We start from the raw sequence: 21633 nt of genomic DNA, 5'->3' as shown, positions 1-21633 counted from the left end.
CTTCCTAGAAGGGTTTGTGAAGGTTGGTGTTGTCTCTTCCTTAGAGATTTGGTACGATCCCCAGTGAAAGCACCTTGGCTTAGAATTTTCTGTGTAGGAAGGTTTTTAGCCATGAATAGATTAGAGGGATGTTTAGAGTATCTGTTTTTCTGAATAAGTTGGTGGTTTGTGTCTTTCCAAAAGACTGAATGCTTCTCATCTAAATTATCCAAGTTTTATGTATCAAGGCATACATAATATTAACCTTTAGATGTCTGTAGGATCTATTTTGATATTTGTTTTTCATTTCACTTACATTTGTTTTCCACTTGTCCCATCTTTTCTTTGTTTTAATTTTCTCTTTTTAGGCTTTCTTTTAGATTGAATTATATTTTATGGTTTCATAAAGTAGATATTATTTAGGATAGAAAGAAAGCAAGACCTGAGCTCTCATGGTTACAGTTGAAATTTCTTCCATTAAGTGAGATGTATGATCATAAACTGAGGGTGGAAAAATGTTGCCATTTGTCCAGAGAAGGTTTAGGACTTTTGTCTTGGGGTGTCTCCTGAGAAAACAGCAAGAGAGTAACATGGATTGCCATGCACTAATAAGGACCTGGCTGAAGTAGACATGTAACTAACTACTAATACTACTTGGATAGCTAATCTGAAGGTATGTTTCCAAATAAGCCTTAAAATTAGAAAAATGTGAAAAAAATTGCAATGGAATTACAGTAGTGATTAGGATGTCTTGCATTTCAGTTTTGGTTTTAATCAGATGCATTCATGTTTTCCCTCATGAACACTGAAGATATCAGCTCTTTTAGACAATCACGTTTTGCCAGGAGTCTAGACCATGGCACGATTGGCTGCCGCCTTTCTGTTTATTCAACCCTTGGTGTTTTACCCATGGCAGATGAACTCAAGGATTTTTAGTTAAGACCTGAGTGAAGCTTCTCCCATTTTCTTTTTCAGAGCTAAGTTATCTGAAGAGCCAGAAAAAATAGAATAGCTGGAAGGAATTGGTATTGGTAAATGGAAATAGAACAAATGGAAAATTGGCAAACCAGCTGGATATTTTGTGGGACTAATGGCTTTAGAAACATGTTTGCAAGACGAGGATAATTATTGTACTCTTTGAACTGATTACATTTTGTATTGTATTCTTTTTGTTTGCAAAAACTGATTGCTTGATTTATCTGCTCACGTTTCATTGCATAAATCTAAAGCCCTCATTGCCCATAGGCACTGTTATTTTGTTTACATATTGAAAATCTATGTAATTAAAAGTGGGGAAATCACTGTTCATAAGATTATTTCGTTTGAACAGCTTTCACAATCGCAACTGGTTCTCAAAACTTTTTTTGACAAACCCCAACTTTAGCAGTAACAACAGTAACATTTTATGTGAAAAACTTGACAAAGATATTTTCCAGAGACTGAAAAATGAACTAACTCGTACTTTTCCAGAGGTGAGCACGGTGGTGTAGGACAGACTGCCTGGGGTCAAATACTGGCTTTCCTACTGCTTACCAGTTGTGCGTTTTGGGCAAGATTCTTACTGCCGCAGTGTCTTCGTTTGTGAAGTAGAGTTTATCTTGTAGATTTAATATGAACATTAAATGAGTCAGTACATATGAAATGCTCACAGTGGGCCTGGTGCATAGCATGTTTCCAATAAGTTGCAGTTACTGGAATGAAAAAGTTAGTTAGGCTCGGAGCATTGCCAGTAACACAGGGTTTGAGCAATATCTAGATCTGGGACTCTGGATACAAATCCACACACACTTGGTAACTACATTAAAAAGGTACTAGGTGGATTGAGCACGGGCTGTGAACCAAAGCATCGCAGGTTCGATTCCCAGTCAGGGCACATACCTGGGTTGCAAGCCATGACCCCCAGCAACCGCACATTGATGTTTCTCTCTCTCTCTCTTTCTCCCTCCCTTCCCTCTCTAAAAATAAATAAATAAATAAATCTTTTTAAAACAATTAAAAAAAGGTACTAGGAATAAAAATTCCAAATACAACCCATTGGAGTGTGACATTTATTGATGGCATAAGGTATTTTTTCTTGTATAATGTATTTTTCTCTTCCAAGCATAGCAATATTTTCTTCAAATGTAATTGTTTACTATTAGTGTCAGTATGTATATTCTGAATCAACTCTTTGTGATTACTGAAAAACCAGTATAAGAAAGGCAGAATTTGTGCCCATAAGTGATAATAATTAACAATGTGATTTTTGTAACCATCAACATAGTAAGCTAAAGGCATAGAGAAATCTTTTGGAAAAAAGCTATGTTTTAGAATGGAAAGAAATAGCATTGAACGGACACTAACCATGACAGGCATTTTCCCCTTCTATGCTATTGCATTTATTTAGGGGAGAGATGGGGGTCAGCTCCCAGCCATGTGATTCCAAAGCTCATGCCTTCTCTGTTGCATCTGTCTGCCTCCCAGAAGTGATCTGTACCCCACTGAATAAGTTTAGTACGAAAGTTATAGCTGATCCACAAAAACAAAACTTCTCTAATTTTTTAATATCTTTTAATTCAGGTAGTTCCATGTATTTTCTTATTTTTTTATTGCATTTCATTTTAATAAGCATATGCCTTTAAAGCTCATACTAAAACAACCCATCATATTAAGGATGGGTTTCCTTTTTAAGTGCAGAAGAGGCACTCTCTGTGGAAATGGTGGAAAAAGTGCTGACCTTGGGGCTGGTTCTTGCTTTGCCACAAATTAGTTACTTCATTTTGGGGCAAGGAATTTCACATGTAGAAGTCTTCTTTTTATTTGCATAATCAATGAAAAGTACTCAGTGATCTGGAACATTCCATCTCTTTTGATGCTATATGGTATTATACATCCACACTGCCTTTTCCTGAAGAGCCAGAAGTTCAAACATGGGCCAGTTTCCCAGGCAATTGATTCCCTAGTTGGGATCCTCCAGCCCCTTAGAAATTTTTAGGACTTAAAGAATGACTAAGATATAGAATTTTGTAATAAGCAAACTCAGAATCAGTTTTTTAAGGTCCTGTATATACTCTCTCTGTTTTTAATTTTTGTTATTTTATTGTTGTTCACTTAATCTAAATTCTCTTCCTTCTGAATTTATGATATCCTGACTTTTCTTTTCCATCTTTTCCACAGGATTATTTTACAAGTGCAAACAGAGACTTGAAAAGAGACCCTCAGCAAGACTACCACCTGGAATACGCCATGGAAAACAGCACACACACGGTGATTGAGTTTACCCGAGAACTGCACACATGTGACGTGAACGACAAGACTATAACGGTAAGGAGCGTCCAAGCGAGGGCTTGCATGAAGAAGTTGTGGTGTCACATTTACAGTTGTGAAATCCCTTACAGGATAAAAGGAATAAATATTTAAAAATAACCTTTGATGACAAAGTCACGGAGTTTTGGGGGGAATATTTTTGAATTCTCTTTACAAGCCACACACACACAAATCTAAGACTATAAGCACCAATAAAGGCAGTTTTTGTATTAATGTAAAATTCTGAGGAGCTGTTTAAAGTGTGTGATTTGACTTACAAAAGCCTTTAAGCTTCTTCTCTGTGATGTTTGAAAATAGACAATAGATAATGATAGGAAGAAATGTATTACAGGAGAGAGAAGTATGAGAGTGAATATAATTCATCAGATTTGTAACTCATGCATCTTAGTAAACCCCTAAAATCAAGATGAATAGTAAACTAATTAAAATTGCCTATCAACATATTATACAAGATTTCTTATTGTTAGAACTCATACAAAAAGTAATACTTCATGCAGATGCAAACTTAATATTTAGAAACTTTATAATTGATGTGGTACTTTGGAAATTTCCACAGATTGCTTAGATCAAGTTCACTTTGTATGGACCAATAAAATTATCTCCTTTATTTAGTGTATCAAAGCTTTAAAAATAGAAATATAAAAATCTAAAGCTGTTTTGATTAACATTCAGGTTAAAGAATAAAAGAAGAAAAAAACATGCAAAGACATGGATCTTTTTTATGTAACATACAGTGCAATTATACTTTAATTGGAGTAATAATTATAGTCATTTGACTTATTAAGAAAGAATATAGCATTTAAAATAAATAGCTTTTGCTTTATTGTTTATTTCCAAAGTTCTTATTACAAAGATGTGGCAAGGACACCTTTATCTGTGGGAGGACTGAACCATTTATTTGCACCCCAACAAACCCTCCATTGTGTCCCCTCATCTTTGGGCAATCTCTCTTAATTGCCAAGTGGGAGCCAATCTCACCTGGCAATACTTCTCCTAGTTGGGCTACGGCAGTTCATCTGATTTGTAACTGATTCACATCAGCGAGCTTCTAAAGTCAAGATGACTAGTAGCCCTATTCCTTAGAAAGTCCCAGGATTCATAAAATGACTATTAGATAAATTCAAGGTTAATACACAAACCCAGCATTAGAAGTTCCTCCTGTGTTTGCATATTATGTAAGTGCATACATGTGACTTTTCTCTGACCCAGAAACTAATTTTAATTTCCATCTTATTTATTCATTTCCCCTAGAATGTCCATGGCATTAAAACAGGTTTTAGCTTTCCAAAATCCCTGCTGCTTAACAAGAATATTTGCTTGGTAACCAGCAGTCGCTAGTTTGGAGGGTCAGCAGGATGACGACTGGCACTTTCGGCACGCAGGAAAGCACGCCTGCGGTCAGTGTCCTCCGTACTGCTTCGGAACGCATGACATTGCCTGCTGAGAGACAGCTCTTCCCTCACCCGCCCTCCCGCCCCCAGATACTTGTCTATTTGGGCACTTACTGATTTAATGAGATCTACACAATAAATGTTAGAGAGCATATTGAGAATTCCAAATGTTATTATTCTCTTTCCTTCACTTCCATATCTTGCTTTAAATAGAGTTCTTTAAACGCGACTCAGTGGTGAGGGAAACGCTCCCCTGGGACATAACCGTGCGGTGTCTGGTCCCCAGGAGAGCACCATGCGAGTGATCTGGGCCTACCACCGTGAGGATGTGGGAGAAGACGGTCCCAAGTACCACGACTCCAATCGTGGCACCAAGAGTCTGCGGTTATTGAATCCCGAGAAAACCGATGTGCTGTCTGCAGCCACACCATACTTTGACCTGGCAAATCAAGACGTAAGTTTTTTCAGGTTTTATGACTACAGGGGTGGGCTTATTGAAAGTGTATGAGAGTTTTTACTTGTGGTATTTAATTGTCTGTCAAGAGGATGTGACTTTGTGTTCCTGTCCCCTTTTTATTAAGACAGGTCCTCATCCCAAAGAAAGGTACAGTCTATTGGTGCCAGATGTTTAAGATTCCTGTGTTCCAGGAAAAGCATCATGTAATAAAGGTATGTGACTCACTCACAGGCTAAGCTGAATCTGTATGAATGGAGGAGAAATTGTTGTTCTTAAAATGAAAATGATAAAAAGTATATAGAAATGATTTTCCATTCTTTGAAAGTTATTTAGAAGACAAAGAACTGGCTTATCTGACACACACACATTGTCTTAAGTGTCTTTGAGTTTAGGGAGAATGCTGGGATTGCACCCACCCAGTGTTTTGCATTTTCTCTCCTAATTTCACACGTTAAATGTGAAAGTTTGAACCTCTAGTTATTTCTCGGACAACACTTCTACAGTTGCAATTTTGTAATTTCAATTAAAATAATATATTTATGTATTGATAAATTATATCCACAAAGGTTACATTCCCCACCAAAGTTGTTGGAGAACATCTGCTTCATTGAAAATACTGAATATTCTCATAAAAATAAGAGTTATAGTATTACAAAAACTAAAAAAAAATTAGTGAATTTCTGCAGAATTTACAAAGTTCAGAATTATGTAGCAAACAAGCCCAGTTTGCCTGTGGCATGTAATTCCCTGCCACTCTCTCAGGGATAGGTGTCCCAAAACTTTTGCCTCTAGTTAGTGAATGAGCAAGTATTTTTAAACACAAGTCCTTGGCTTTGTGCCAGGAATTGCCTGGCAGTTCCAGTGGCTGAAGATATCCATTGTCTTAACTTGCAGTGAAATTGTAGGAGTCAGCACCAAGACACAGGGAAGAATAAGACAGAATTAAGTAGTGTTTATCAAATACTGGAAACCAGGCATTGCCAACTCTTTGTGATCCCTCAGGCTGTGCAGTGAAACAGTGTGGATGTGAGAAAACAGCAAACTTATAGATTCTGGAATTTAGAGGGAAATATGTGGGTTTGATTCGCAGGTCGACTCTTTAATTAGCTATGCGTCTCAGGTAAGCCGCTCTGTGGTGCACACTTGCTGCAGGTCCTGAGTGCCCCCTCTGTAAAAGGCGGTCAGTCGTAGCACTCTGGCCACCAACCTCAACACGTTCTGGCAGAGGTGGAAACACTGAGCACATTCTACGAAGTGACTTAAATTTGTTAATTTCTAATAGATTTGTCCAGTGGCACAGATCTGCTTTTCATTTACAGAATGACTCATCACTACTTAGAGAGGTAAGGGCAGCAGGTTAAGAAAATGTTTATTGAATTAGTAAGTTGTCCTAAATATTTGTGGAACATTTTGGTAATCAGGAGACACCAGCAATAGGACTACACATGAGCCCTTTACCCCCATGCAATGTAACTTTCTATTTCTCACACATAAAAAGGGAGTGCAAGGCCTACCTTTACATACTGATACAGTGCCTACGTCCTTATGGAAAAGCTTTCCTCAGGAAGAGAATGTTAGAATTATATATACTGTGAGTCGTATATTACTGTGTGCCATTTGCAATAAATTTAATTGGAACCTGCTTTAAGGGACATATATAAAACCAGGTTCAGAAATAAAACCGAATGTTTCCCAAAATAGGTCCTTGATTCATATTTCAGCAAATGTTAATTGATTGGATGCAAAGTCCTAAATCACTTACCCTAATGCATTTATAGTCTCATAGTTATTAATACTAATAACAAAATTGAATGAAATAAAAATAAGTACCTACTCTTAAGGGAGGGCAGTGCATATCCTGACCCTCCAGGCAGGCCTTTTGCTTGGTACCTCGCCCAAGAATTCTTCGCTAGATTTCCCATCACAGCAACATCCTAGTAACACTCAGACATGTGGGCATCTGTTACGTAGCAGTATGCTTAGACTTAAGTACTTTTGGGCCTACATTACAGTCTTCACTGTGTACCAAGAGGGATGTCAGTGACTGGAAAGGCTTTGGAACATTTTGCCCTGTCTGGCGGTCTATAAAAGGGTGGAAGTTCTGTACTCCAGCAACGGGGATTTGAGGGAAGGGCAGCAGGTCTGAAACAAGCTTTTGTTTCTGTGGGGCAGAGGGTCGGTGGCTAGATTTTAAAATTCTATTATTATTTAAGAATACCACTTATAAAAAATGTCTGAGCTTGTTGTTAAATCCTAAAACACTTTCAAGTTCATTAAATATTATGAAACATTTAACTTGAAAATGAATTCAAATAGGATGATATACAAAAGGAACAAGAAAGTTTTCGGGGAAAATAAATTCAAAACATTTAGGTTATATAACTTCTGAGTTTTAATTTGTAGCTTATGGCAGTTTGCAGTAATTTAAATAAGTTTCTATGGTAGAATTCAAAGATCTAGAACTTCTAAAATTGTCTCATTTTTGTTCTCTTTTCCTTAATAGAGATGATTTCTAAAATGTAAGAAAAGTATATCTCTTTTTCATAGAATCAAAAAGACTCCTATGTTGTGAAAAGCCATCAGCTAAATGCTTCTCCTTATCCCTTAGTTTATGTCCCACAAATCACTGCATCAAAAACCACAGGTCTCTGAATTGAACAAGTGGTACTTTCTCAGAATAAAGAATTTTGCCTTTACATTGTATGTTATTCACAGTGAATTTTAAGAACATATTGATTATAGTAGTTTTCTGAGAAACCAACTGTATTGTCTCCACTCTATTTCACACAAAGAAAAAGTTTGTAAAAATTTAAATGTTAACAGTACTAGCTAATATACACTTCGTAGTTTAATAGGTCTAAAGATAGGAGATAAAAAATTGTTGGCTTGGTCGTGAATATATTTAATGGAATGGCTAAAGTTAAAAATATTAGTTACATTTTTATTTAAATTTTAATCATGTAATCATAAAAATATTTACTACTAAAAGTATGACGTATGGTAAATAATTTCTAAAATTATAAAATAACAAAGATAAATACTTTCATCTGCTGTATAGATGGGCTTCCGATAAAACTATTTATTGGTGGTTCCAATTCACTTGTGATTCCAGTTTATTGATTTGTATTTTGATCTTTGCAAAGATGTTTAAAGCTGTGACTTGAAAATATTTGTGTCATCAGATGATAGCACATCACACTTGCAGACTGATATGGAGACTGTGAAAAAGAAGATTCTTGGTAATTTATATTAAAACCACGCTTCTCATATGAGGTCATCTCTGTTTCTGTTTTGAGACCCACTGTCTAGCCCATCTCTTCACGTTTAAACATGACCTTAGTTATGCTTTGCCAAATATGTGCCTTTACCCTAAATTTGAAATTTGGGGGGTAGGGGGGGAGGAAGTGATTCTTTCCCCTTTCTTCGTCAATGGTAATATCGTTATCACCTACCAGTAATGATGGGATATACTCTGCTAGAAGCTGGGGTTATCAATTGGTTTAACACACTCCTTTGAGGATAATTGTCAGGAAACCCTCAAAGATAAATACCTCATTTATCTGTTTAAGCTTGATGTGTCTTATTCAATTTAATAAATAGTTGGTGATGGCCCATTATGTTAAAGAGGAAAAACAGAAAACTAGCCAGACGGAATCATCATTTCTTAGTCACCTCTTCTTACAGGACTGGCTCCCTGATAGGGAAGCAGTAAACTTCATGGTGTCAAGTTCTGCACTCCGAAAGGGCAGGTTTGAATCTTTTCTTTCCATTATTAGTCATTTATCTGTGGGAAAGTTTAATGTCATCCACAGCTTAACTTTATCATTCAAATGGAAATGATAGCTTCTTTGTATCATTATCTGTGCTAAAGATTAAATGTCAGTTTTTTACAAAAGTTGTTAGCACTTAGCACAGTATCTGACACAGAAAACTCTTAATAAGCCCAACTGCTACTGTTAGGCCATTTGCTTTCCATGTTGCATTCTGGATGACTTTTCATTGAAAACTGCCCTTTAGGGAGGAGGCCCAGAAGAGAATAGAGCATCGTGCTAAAAGGTTGACCATTGCTGAGTTTTTTGAGAGGATTATTTTTATTGTGACCTCGAGGAAATTATTTACTTCCTTGAACCTCAGTTTTTCTCATCTGGAAAATAGGCATAATAGTTCTTATCTAAGAGGGTTCTCATGACTATTAAATGAATAACAGGAGTTTAATATTTGTAAGTACTTAAAACAGGGCCTGGCACACAGTTTTTGTTAAATAGAACAATTAAATAGAACTATGTAAGTCACTAGCAATACACAGTTGTTAATCTGTTGATCATCTTGTTGTCTCTTGGTTGCTGAGGAATCCCAAACCAGCCAACACTTTGGAGACAGAGTTTCAAATAAAACCATGCATGCCACTCATTTCATTTAGGGAGACCATCCTGAGAACTCCCTGCTCTGGAGAAATCTGCAGTTCAGGTGAACAAAACCCTGTCAATCATTCTCTTCATCGACACAAGCAGGAAGGAAAGAAAATACTATGCTTTATACTCGCTACTGAACAGAACATCTTTCTTGCCAGGAAATTAGATGCTGCTTTTTTTCCCTGTTGGTGGCATTTGTGAATGTGAAGGATTTACTTGGGGAATGTTTCCTAGGACAAGAAAGTCAAAGCATAATTGTCATCGAATAACCATGAAATGTTCTTGAAGTGAGAGTATAGCCTTGAAACGGACATTCAAAAGTTGCTTTTTTTTGTACTAGACACATAGCAGGAACATGTGACTTTATATACGATGTTAAATGGACATTGCAGCCCAGCCCCGTTTCTCTGTGATGTTCATGCCATCCTCCCCCTGTTCTTTTTACTGAAAGGACACCATCAAATGCAGAATGTTAGCATTGATGAAATGTCAAGTATGACAGGGAGTTTCTATTTCTGAAAATGTGTAAGATTTCAGGGTTAAACTGAGTCAGTTGTGGGTATTCTTAATTTTAAACTACGTGCTTTGACACCTATTTAGAATTATTTCTTTCTTGTTAATATATTCTTCCTTTTTCTTCCCCTGAGATATTTCAAAGTATATTTTAATGGAAGTGGTTTTCCCCCGATGGGAATGGCTTCTTGGTTTGTCAGCAGAATGCATCTCCGCAAACTCTTCAATTCTCATTCTCTTTTCACGTGTTCACCTTCTGTTTCCCTTTATTATGCGGCAGACTAGTAGGTGTTTGCTATCGACGGCTGACTGAATGATGGGTTTGTATTTTTACCCCTTTCCATTCTAATGGTGTAGACTTTTTTTTTTGGCTTACTGATATTTCCTATTTATCTTTTACTAATTTAATATTCCCTAAAGGCAAATCTATGGATCTTTAGGCAGATTTATGTAGTATTTGAAAGAAACTAACTTTCAAGGGAGGCCTCATGTGAAAATACTTTCCATTCCTTTTAAATATTTTGTAACATTTTTTGGTTCTTTTTTTCCCAGGTTTTAAAACTTTTAATTTGCATATTAAAATTGTGCATTCCAATAATTAAAATCATTTTAACAAAAAAATGGCACTGATTAAACTGCGTTTTACAGCCTGCAGGACACCTTGGACCAGCTTGGTTTTACTCTAGATTTCATGGTTGTCCCACCCAGCTTCTTCCTTCACCAACATGCAAGTTCTTTTCCTTCCCTGCCAGCCAGAGAGGCAGATGGGAGGGGCAGGTGTGGCCTTTATTGTCAGTAGCTCTGATGTGAAAAGGGGCAGCACAGTCATTTAAACTGATCCAACCTCTTTGCAGCTTACAAAGTTAAACAGCTAAAAAAAAAAATAAGAAGACAATGCTTGTGCAATGTACAGCACTTATTGGTGGTGCAGGCCTCATTACGATTTGCCCACTTGCTTCTCCTGTTCAATCCTTTCTTTGGAAGGCAGTGGATTTTTCTCTTGTGTTTCTGTCTTCTTCAATCTCGACTTACCGAATTTCTCGATCTTGGCCGTATCGGGTTTATCAGACATGGTTGCTGAGGAAGCCGAGAGAGGTGCTCAAATGAGGGAAGAGTCCAATGTGCTCGGTGACTGCCACCGAATCTTTTGGTTAAGTTCTTAATACCAATCGATGCATTACCACCGGCCCCTGTGGTTTGCCATTCATTGACAAAATGAATGAGCCTTGACCTCTAGGGAAAGTTGTGCTATAAATTCAAAACAATCTTTGAGAATTTTCCATCCATAGCCCATAAACACCAAAATAAATATACTCTTATATCCAAGCATATATGAAATTTTGTATATGTTTTATCTACTACAGAAAAATGAAAATACTTGGCATTTACATGGCTGATACTGTAACTTTGGTCAGACATGTTGGTAAGAACACCGCCCTAACAGTAAGTTGGCTCAAATTAGCACATTGTAAAGACTGTTGACTTAGATGGTTCATTGTTGCAAAGTTCTTTTTCCATCCTCTTGGGTTACATCTATTTCACAGAAACACTGGAGATTGTCTAGCTATTTGGGTGTTCTTAATAGCTACTTGTGGCTACAAGGTAATTGAACTCACTTTGAAAGCATGTCTTTTCATAGAAGTGATTTATTGTTAACTGTCACTAATTAGCTTTCTGACCTTAGAGAAAGTACTTAACCTCTTGCTGGTTCTCAAATTCCTTGCCTGTAAACTAAAGGGATTGCGCCAGATGATTTCAGCTGGCTCTTTTTACTTCTAAATATCTATGACTGGCTGAAAAGTAGAAGTGAAATCTGTGCGGGGCTTTGAGTGCCCTGTAGTCTGAGATCTGGATATGCTTGCTTCCCAGTGTCCCTGGGTGTGGCAGGGTGGGATGCTCAGGACCCCACTGCCTCCCTGGAAGTTAAAAGGCCCCCTTCTTTAGTGTCTTGGGCATGGACTTTCTTAGCATATGTTCTGCGGCTACATTTCCTCTGTAAATGGGAATAATAATAATAGTATGTATCTCCAATGGTAGCTGTCATTAGTAAGTGAGATACTATCTGTAGAGTTCTATGTGTTTGGCATGGATTATTAGATAGTTCAGTAAGTACTAGCTATATTCCCAACTCACATTGGTTTCATATATCTCTAAATCTTAGAAATAATCTAAATAACATAAATTTAAGTAAACAGATAAATAATCTAAATCTTGGAAATGCTCTAATTTTTATAAAGAATAGAAATTAGAGTGCCAGGGTGGGCAAGATTTGTAGGTTGGTGCAGGGTCCTGGGTAGGCTCTGGAGGGAGGTCAGGGTTGTATCCAAATCTGTTCTTCATTAACTCAGTGACCTTGGTCAAACTAAATTCTCAGAGTTTGTGTCTTCACTTGTGAAGTAAGGAAAACGATTTCTAGTGAAGATGAAATGAATAGAAGCGGAAACACCTGTTGCATAATAGGCTTGTAATTGCTTGTTTTCTTCTCTTGGTGGGGATTATAGAGATGGACGACTTAAACTTCTTCCAGTATTTTCTCATACTTTGAGAAGGACTGCACTGAAACCAGGGTAGGCCATAAGTCTTTATTTTATTTTGAAGAAAAGATTCCCTGGGAATTAGATTTCATAGCTTGCTTCCATTGTCCTAAACCAAATGAAATTCAAGCTAATTTCCTCCTGTTCTTGTCTAAGTAAGGATAAAACCCAGCTGGTGACTATCGTCTGGGAAATATTCTTTTGCATTCCAAGGTCAACCATTAGTCTTCCATTCTATGGCATTAAATAATGCCATTTTCAATAGACATGGAAATATGTTTACTTTTTTTGTTCTTTTACACTGAACTCTCTCTCCACTTTAGTATATTTTTTACAGTAGTCCAAAAGGTTGCATGAAAAAATTGAAAAGCATTAGCACATTTATTAATAATTATTAGCTATAAAAAATGGTAAATAGTTTAGTCAACATCACTTTTACTGAAAGAGCACTAAGACATTTATGTTGAATTCTAGATATTGATGGCATAGTAGCATTATGAAGCATGGTAATATTAAGATATGAATGACTTTTCCTTTCATTCAGGGAAGTATATAGGTACAATAAAGTACTTACCTATTTTTTGCCACTTTAATACATTATCCTGTTAGATTTTCACAGCCTCCCACTAGGTAAGTTGAATTACCACCACTTTGTGGGTGAACATATTGAGGAATGGCACGAATAAGTGACTTGCTTAATGTTACACAGATCACGTGAAACAGAGCTGAGAGTGAACACTGCTTAGCAGAACTGGTGAAGCTTTCTCTACACAATTTCTACTAGCTCAGGCCGTGTGATTTTTCTAGATGTACATACTACAAGGAAAAGTCTTTTGTGTGAGAAATATCTGGCAGCTTATGTGCAGCCCCTGGCCCTTTGACAATGCCCCCAGAACCCACAATACTTGTGTGTCCTAGAGAATCAGTGCAGAGACCAAGGGCTGCACGAGCAGATCTCTCCAGAACCGTCCCGAGACACAGTCCTAAGGTGCTGGGAATGAACTTCAACCCCGTCAGAGGACATCTGAGTACCCAGAGGCCTGCTGTTTTCTCTCTGGGGGGGTTGGACATGCTTGATAACAGGGGGTGACACAGCCAGAGTTCCATTTGTGACTTAGGATTTAAATAAGATCAGAATTAGGATGATTGAGCAAAACATACATATGGCTACAAAATGTTAAATCTCAGAAATGATGTGGAGAAGGAAGGATCTGGAAATAATTTCAGTGGCAAGAAGGTAGCCTGCTCATCCTGTTGAACACACCTTGTAACATAAGGACCATTGGAACCAATCCTTTTAGCCTATGTTTAAACTGAGTTACAGTCCTCTTTAGAGTTCAGTGAAAATAATAGTAATGACCTATTTTGTTCTTCTTCATTATAACTGTGTGTAAAAAGGGACTTGCGAGAAGAAATACTAACATTTTCATTTGGAAGTTAAATTTTTGCAAAATTCCTATAGAAAAGTACTCTAAAAACAAGGACAGGGAAAAACATCCTTGTTGGAAAGGACACTAGAAGTGTTGGCATCTCAGAGTGGCCTAGGGACCACACTGGGAGAGTGGGTTCTGGGCCTGCCCTAACTGCTGGTCTGACGGGCATGCATGTGGCTGCTTCACTGTGCTTCTCAGGAGACCGAATTCAGTTCTTGCTGATACCATGGGTCAAGACTACAGATCTGTAAAACTGAGTTGTTCTAAGTGACCTTTAACCCTTAAAATTCCAAGATTTTACTTACATATTAGAACTGACAAAACTGGAAATTTATACAACAAATGTATAAATCAATAACATTTAACAAATAAACTATAATAAAAGGCTTTCCTAAAAATTGTAAAAGAAATAAAGATAGTCTTTGTGTCTGTTCCCATAGGCTATAATACACCAATTTTATTTTGATACCTGTTTCCAATATTAAAATTATATATTTATTAAAACAAGATGACATCCATTGTTTCCTTTTTGATGCAACAATGAAATATTTAATAGTTTTTGTGAATGAATATTTCAGTAATTGGTAGAAAATATATATGTAGTGGAAACTCACTTTTAATAAATGAGATATTTACCATTCTAGTTAATAAAACTCATATATCAAAGGATAGTTTTATATAACCAAGTCAAGTTATAAAAGGCTGCACAGTTGTAATTTTTACAATAGCAAGTCTCTTGATGCTTTTAAAATGAATGTACTTCTATAGAAAAATTAAAATTATATATGAATTTAACAATACATCTATTTTATGAAGAAAAGTATTACACTCACAAGTCAAAAGCATTATAATTGACTCTTGCTTTTTTGAGTCACTGTTATTTTTCTTATTCCTAACCTAAGGCACACAGTAGAGTGATCTGAAAAGAATCTTTAGGCTTGGTGTCAAAGTCCCTTTGCTGGTGTTGGTCATTGCTATCTTTTGGAAAAGTTCTCCAAGTAATTTTAATGTGAACTCTCTGATTCAGAATCACTGTTTTATGCTTACTAAGATTTCCCAGGAGACTGATTTTAAGTTATACTTCATAGCACCTAGTAAAACATCCTTTATATTAAGCATCACCAATACACATTTTTTGAGTAATACACTGCTCAACTAATATACGAACTGAACACACATTGAACATCAACTATAAGATACACTGTTAGTTGTCTGAACTTGAAGAAGATTTAAGCAGTTTATGGTCTTGAGATGGTTTATTCCTTGATGCATTGCATATTTCTTTGTGGAAGTGGAGAAGCAAAAAACACCAGCTGTTTTCCTGGAGCTGCAGCTGACTTTCATTATAAAATTTCAACATGAACTAATTCAGATATAAGGGATACTTTCTTTTATGAAGGGAAAAAGATTTATGTTCTAGTGAAATATATACATCAAAGCTATCTCTATACATTGCTGTTTATAATGTAATGGACCCATTTTAGAAATTGTATACTGAAGGCCACCTTGCTCATTTTAAATGCATTCCTTTACCAATAAAGAGGGATCTTGTCACCACTGAAATCTTGCTGAATTGCTTTGCATGGAATTTTAAATATTAAGTGGAGGCAAGACCATGTAAATAACTGTTAATAAGTACTATATAGATGCTACCCATAGCCTCTCAGCCTTTAGCTTAATGTGAGGAAGTCCTGAGAATATAGGAAAGGCACTTGGTTTGTGATGTTTCAGAAATCAGATGTGTACTTGATACACTGTGTACTCGTATTTTAAGCAGCTGGAAATATCCTTTCCCACTACCTCTGAATCACAATGAAGAATGAATCAATGAGTGCCCAGTGAGTGCCTGCTTTGGATAGTGCTCAGCGCTATCTATGTCTTTTGTCAGATACAAGGCAATATAAGTCGTAGCCTCTCCCTCCAAGGACCCCCCATAGATGGGGAGAAGGGGTGCACACATGAACAATAGAGGCAAACACTGGTGTCAAAGCACATCGTAGAGGTAAGAGGAAAGGAGCCAGCAGCGAAGGGCAGTCTCATGCCACATGGGAAGAATAACTTGGGGGAAATACAACTAGGTGGATCTTAGACACGTGTGGTGAGGACAGTTAGGAGGCAACCTCTCTGTTTATATGCTTAAGTGCCAGTAAAACCAGAGCGTAAGACAACATTTATTGAGAGCCTTGTGCAGTTTGTGCACCATCAGCCTTTTTAAAGCAGGTAGTATCACCCTCACTTTACACATGAAGATGCTGAAGCCCAGGGAGGTTAAGTAACTTGCCCGATACAGATCATCTTCTTGTTCATGTGTATTTCCCTGAGGAAGATAGTATATTCTAAAAATAAACATGAATGACCACTTTTGCTGGTTTAACCTCAAACTAAGACTTTTAGGTCTGTGGAAAAACACAGGGAAATAAGAATCGAGATTCATTGTTAAAGTCCTGAATTATTACACATTGGTTTGTGCGGAAGCCCCATCTGGTCCCACATGTGGCAAACAATACTTGATGTCACAACCAGCATCTGCTCGTGCTAGAGCCAACCAGCAGCTGCTGGCTGAACTTTGAGTCCATAGTCTAGTTATGTCAGATTAGAATGCAGAATCCCCGCAGTGACTTGTTGTCAGGGCAACTGCATTTTTTGATCAGAGAATGCCTCATCCATCCCAAAGCCCCTAGTGTGAAATGCTGAAAGGGACTGCAGACTGAGGCGTCTGGTACCTAGACGGGGTCACTGATTTTTTCTTGAATGATACCATTGTGTCGCTTTATCCCGGGACATGAATTTACCCGTTCTGCTTAATGGTGACACTCTGACAAGTTGTGTCATACTCTCCGGAATGGAAATCAAGGCTACCTCTTAATTGCACACATATGCAGATAACCATTTAGTTCTTTCAAGAAAAGCTGCAGGCAACTCCTCAGAGGAGCTGGCCTTGCGGTTCTTGTGGAAATGAAGGCGTCTTCTCTAACGCTCTAGTCACTTCCAGTGACTTAACTGTAGTTTGTTGGATGTCCATTCCCATTATCAATGTCAGTCACATTTTCTTAATAGTTTAAATGTATTCAATGTGTGTGGGATTCTTTGTAGAAGAGGTTTGTATCATTTAGTTTTTCGTTTTATTGAAACCTGGGTCTAATAAGACCTATCTCAAAAGATTATTTATTTACCACAGTTATGGCCCAAGATTTGAAAAAAAAATACTATTTAAAACCACCCTCTAAAGATGTATGCTTCTTGTAAATATAAAAAAAAAATCCCATAGGTTTTCTAAAATCATCTTCAATAATGAAATTGGGTGCTTTCTGCCTAATAGCTGATTTTTAACTCCGTGGTTTCAAGGTGAAATCCATTCTTTTGGACGGAAATGGAACACAGGTTTCTCATCACAACAACGGCGTATTCAATGACAGGTCATAACACTGATCGCTGTGATCTTGGCATCAGTACATACCTGCATAAGATGGAAATAACAGTTCCTTTCTTAAGATTGATTACACTGAAAGTGCTTTAAAAATACAGAGTTCTAAAAAGCACTATTTGTTGACCGCTCATTCTGTACGTGCTTTACGCACTGCTGACGCCGTTTTGCAGGTGGGGACACGGAGGCTCAGAACAGCTCTTCCTTCCTAGTGTCACAGAGTATTAAGTGTTATAAAACCCCAAAACCTGTACGGCTTTGTTGGCCAGTGGCACCCCAATAAACCCCATAAAGAATATCATTTACTTAGTCTAGCAGCAGGGACTGGCACAGTTCATGTAACTTCCACGAGACTAAGTTGGCCCTTCCATGAGCCCTGTCTTCCTGGTCACCCAGAACAGGCTTCCATCCCAGCGCGCTCATTTACCGCCTGTGTGACCTTGAGTGTTGTCTACAGAACTTGGAATCTCCGTTTTCTTATTGGTAAAATGGAGATGCTAGCTATTCTACTCACAGGTTACTGTGAAAATTATTTGAAAATGGTTATAAAGCACCTGAGGCATGATAGATGTGAAATATTATGATTCTGTAGTAGCTTTTATTCTTTACTCTGACACTCTAAACCTGTTTGCTTTTGTCAAGAGTCTCCTCCATGGTTACAGAAAATTAAGGCTACTAAAAATAACTGCCTTTCTCATCCAGTTAGTTAATTGAAACTAGGATTCGAATTTAGGTAATAAATCCCAAATTGCTGTTAATTGCATCTCTCTTTCAACATATAAAATATAAAACAATATCAAGGCAAAAGTTTACCCAAGATTTAGATCCCTTTCTACTCTGTCATCTTTAAATAATCTATAATAAAAGAATTTTTTGAGTTTTGGAAAAAGCTCTTACTTATGTATAATTATCTAGTATATCAGAGCAGTTGTGACACTCTGATTTCATTAACTTTTTGAGACATTAAAAAGAGGGAACCACTGAAATATATTTGTTTACATCCAACTGGATTTTCTATGTTATATTAGTCCTTTTGTAACTTAAGGTTACTATTTTTACTGCCTTAGCTTTTTTATTTCTATACTCACTTTTAAGATAAAGCTTAGTTTTTGTTAAGAGCTAGCCTGCCAAATCCATCTTACTTGTCATGTAAGATGGGCTCTCATTGCAAAAAGTCATAAGTCACAACTGAATAAATTTACAAGGTTAGAGAACTATGGCAAGTTTTTTTAAATGATAAACAGGAAATGTCAGTACTCGAGTAATATTTTCCATTCATATAGCAACTAAAATTTTTCAACACATTGGTCTCCCTGAGCTCTCAGTTCTCCCTCAGTTCTCCTTAACTGAGGGAGAATGCCAGGTTCCGCCGGGGTTGCCGCTTCCTGTGCAACAGCCTGGGCACTTTCTGCAGGTGGTAAGCTGAGGAAATCATAGGGCTGATCTCATCCATTTCTCATTTCTCACTGAAATCTCTGAGATATGTTCACTCTCCTTTTTCACTCCATGTCCACTGTCTTGAGACACTGCTCAACACCATCACACATTAAAGAGCACAAATTAAAACCACACTGGAATGGGCTGCCACTTATATGAAGAGCTGTATGAAAATTAAAAGGTTGGCAAGATGTGGAGTAACTGAAACTTGAACACACTGTGGATTGAAATATAAAGTGGTGCCACCACTTTGAAAAACCATTTGGAAGTTTTTTAAATAATTAAACATATGCCAACCATGTATTTCAGCAATTTTATCATTTTTTTATGTATCCAAGCATAATGAAAGCATATGTCCATACAGAGACTTGTAAAAAAGAGTATTCATAGCAGCTTTATTGGTAATAGCCAAAATTGTAGAAACAGCCCAAATGTGTATTAACAGGTGAATGGACAGACATACAATGGGACACTACACAACAATAAAAAATAATGAAATAGTGATACATAAAACCAATATAGATTAATCGGAAAATAATTATGTTGAGTGAAACTTGCCAGACAAAGCAAATTGTATGTTAGGTTGGACTCACTCAAGAAACCAGATGGACGCAGCGAGCCAAGGAGAGCAGGGTTCATTAGCAGGGAATTAGAGGGAAAGTGGAAAAGAGGCAAGTGGGGCCAACCAAGGGAGGTTGGGGAGCCAGCCAAGGGAGGTTGGGACTGCTTGGTTGTTCTTAGATCAGGGTTTTTAAACGCAAAAACCTGTGGTTGGGGTTTTAGAGTCTGATTGGCTAGAGCTGGTTGCTGGGTGAAAGCTGCATCCTGTTATGCCGGATAAACCAACCCCAGACCATAATCTTCCTGCATATGGTCTGCAGGCAGCTTCCCACGGTGCCATTTTCTTACCTGTTGATTTTCATTCCGAGGCAGGGCCTAGATCTAACAATGTGTAACAATGATTCCATTTCTTAAATAAAATTCTAGAAAATATAAGTAATCTATAGTGGAAAGAAGCCATTGAGTGGTTTCCTGGGAGTGATGATAGATTAAAGAGGGAAGATAGAGATTTCCAAGGGGTACAGTGAAACTTTGGTGGGTAATGGATATATATATATCTATATCTATATATATATATATATGTATATGTATATCTATATATATATAGAGAGAGAGAGGTTCAATATCTTGATTGTTATAGCTTTATGAGTATGCACCTGTATCAAAACATCAAATTTTGTGCTTTAAAGATATGCAGTTTAGTGTATGTCAATTACACCTTAATAAAAGTGGGGGGAAAGCTGCCTTGGAGAAGTTGGAGGTCAGAATGATATTTTCACATTCAATAATTCTCCCTTAAACTGCTTTTAATATTATATCCACTGTATCCATTATATTTAACACTCATAGAGTGTTAAATTTCAATTATTTTTATTTGTAGAAATTGTGTTCTGTTTTGCTGAGTGAATCTTCCTATTTCTTGCTCATCTTTCCAACTCCTCTTTTAAACATTTATAATATATACATAGTTATTTTCTATTTTATTTTTGATAATTCCAATAACTCAAGTCCTTGGGAATCTAAATATTAGTCCCTTGTTTCCCCAAGAGTTTGTTAAATTTTACCAAGTTAACCTATTTTATGGGAGTCACAATGTACTGGACTGAGGATGCTTCTTCTAGAAAGTATTAAATTTTATGTGCTTTTGCCAGAAGCCAGGGGAGGTAACCTATGGGGGATTCATTATTTTCTTCCCTAAACATTCAGAGCAATAAATTCAAATGCTACTTTCACATGAGGATGGCCATACATTCTCAACATTTCCAGGAAGAGCATTGTTATTTTCTTTCTTCTACCCATGTCTCAGTCAGCTGGGCTACCATAACAAAATACCATAGACTGGTAAACAACAGAAACCTATTTTGTATAGTTCTGGAGGCCAGGAAGCCGAGATCACGGTGCTGGTCAGACAGGTTTCATTCTGAGGCCTCTTCTCTGGCTTGTAGGTGGCCACCATCTCATTGTGTGCCTGTATCACCTCTTCCCTGGGTGAGAATGTGGGCAGGGAGAGCAAGCTGTCTGCTTTCTTATTAGGGCACTAATCCCATCATGAGGGCCCCGCTCTCATGACCTTGTCTGACCTTAGTTATCCCTCAAAGGCCCTAGCTTCAAATGCTGTTGGATCAGAAGTCAGGGCTTCAATATATGAATTGAGGGGGTGTGAACACTCAGTCCACAACAACCTGGAACTCTGGCAGAGACAAATAGGTTTTTTCATTCGTTGCCTTTACTAGCAATTATATTTTTTCAGTCCACCTCTTCACTGGAGTTGTATCAACTTGGAGGGTCCAGGTTCTATATCTAAAGGAAAGGTGCGGGGGGAAGCGGTGTGCGTCAGACTTAGTCTCCCCCATCATTGAATTACCCTACCCTTGTGACCGCTCTTCCTGGAGACTCTAGGATTGTAGTAGATACACATTCTCACAGGAGCTATAGTTTCTGTTTTTTGTTTATCATTTTGATTTTGATTTTATATTCTTGTAATTTTAACTTTGGAAAGTTTTCCTTAATTTCTTACTGAACTTATCAATACATTTCAAGGCATATTTATTTTAAGTTTTGAGAATCTAGTTGCCTTCTAAGTAAGGGATGTTCAGAACATCGAGCTATCCTTCTAGTGATAGCTCAAGTTCTGATAGGTCAGTTCAGTTTTTCCACATTCAGAAATGAGAAGTCTGGAATGCCGT

At 37.3% G+C, this 21633-nt stretch overlaps 2 protein-coding genes across 2 annotated transcripts in view; one reads left to right on the top strand and one right to left on the bottom strand.

Annotated features, from left to right (window-relative positions):
• The window catches only part of MOXD1 (monooxygenase DBH like 1), an 81899-nt gene that overhangs the window by 15923 nt on the left and 44343 nt on the right, over positions 1 to 21633 (top strand). The window contains exons 2-4 of the mRNA XM_045843159.1: positions 3136 to 3282; positions 4963 to 5130; positions 5262 to 5345. Of these exons, the coding sequence (XP_045699115.1) occupies positions 3136 to 3282; positions 4963 to 5130; positions 5262 to 5345 (399 nt within the window). The remainder of the gene's footprint in view (positions 1 to 3135; positions 3283 to 4962; positions 5131 to 5261; positions 5346 to 21633) is intronic.
• LOC123821608 (thymosin beta-4-like) lies at positions 10996 to 11130 on the bottom strand. The gene has a single exon (XM_045843160.1). It carries the CDS (start codon positions 11128 to 11130, stop codon positions 10996 to 10998), a length of 135 nt encoding a protein of 44 aa, XP_045699116.1.

This window comes from Phyllostomus hastatus, unplaced genomic scaffold (genome assembly GCF_019186645.2).
Source record: "Phyllostomus hastatus isolate PE091 unplaced genomic scaffold, TTU_PhHast_1.1 phas_contig_40, whole genome shotgun sequence".
In the NCBI taxonomy this organism is placed as follows: Eukaryota; Metazoa; Chordata; class Mammalia; order Chiroptera; family Phyllostomidae; genus Phyllostomus; species Phyllostomus hastatus.
Note: the sequence above shows the minus strand (reverse complement) of the source record. Positions and strands in the feature narration are given on the sequence as shown.

Excerpts from the sequence above, each read along its gene's own strand:
- LOC123821608 (XM_045843160.1), bottom strand. The coding sequence starts at position 11,130 with ATGTCTGATAAACCCGATACGGCCAAGATCGAGAAATTCGGTAAGTCG.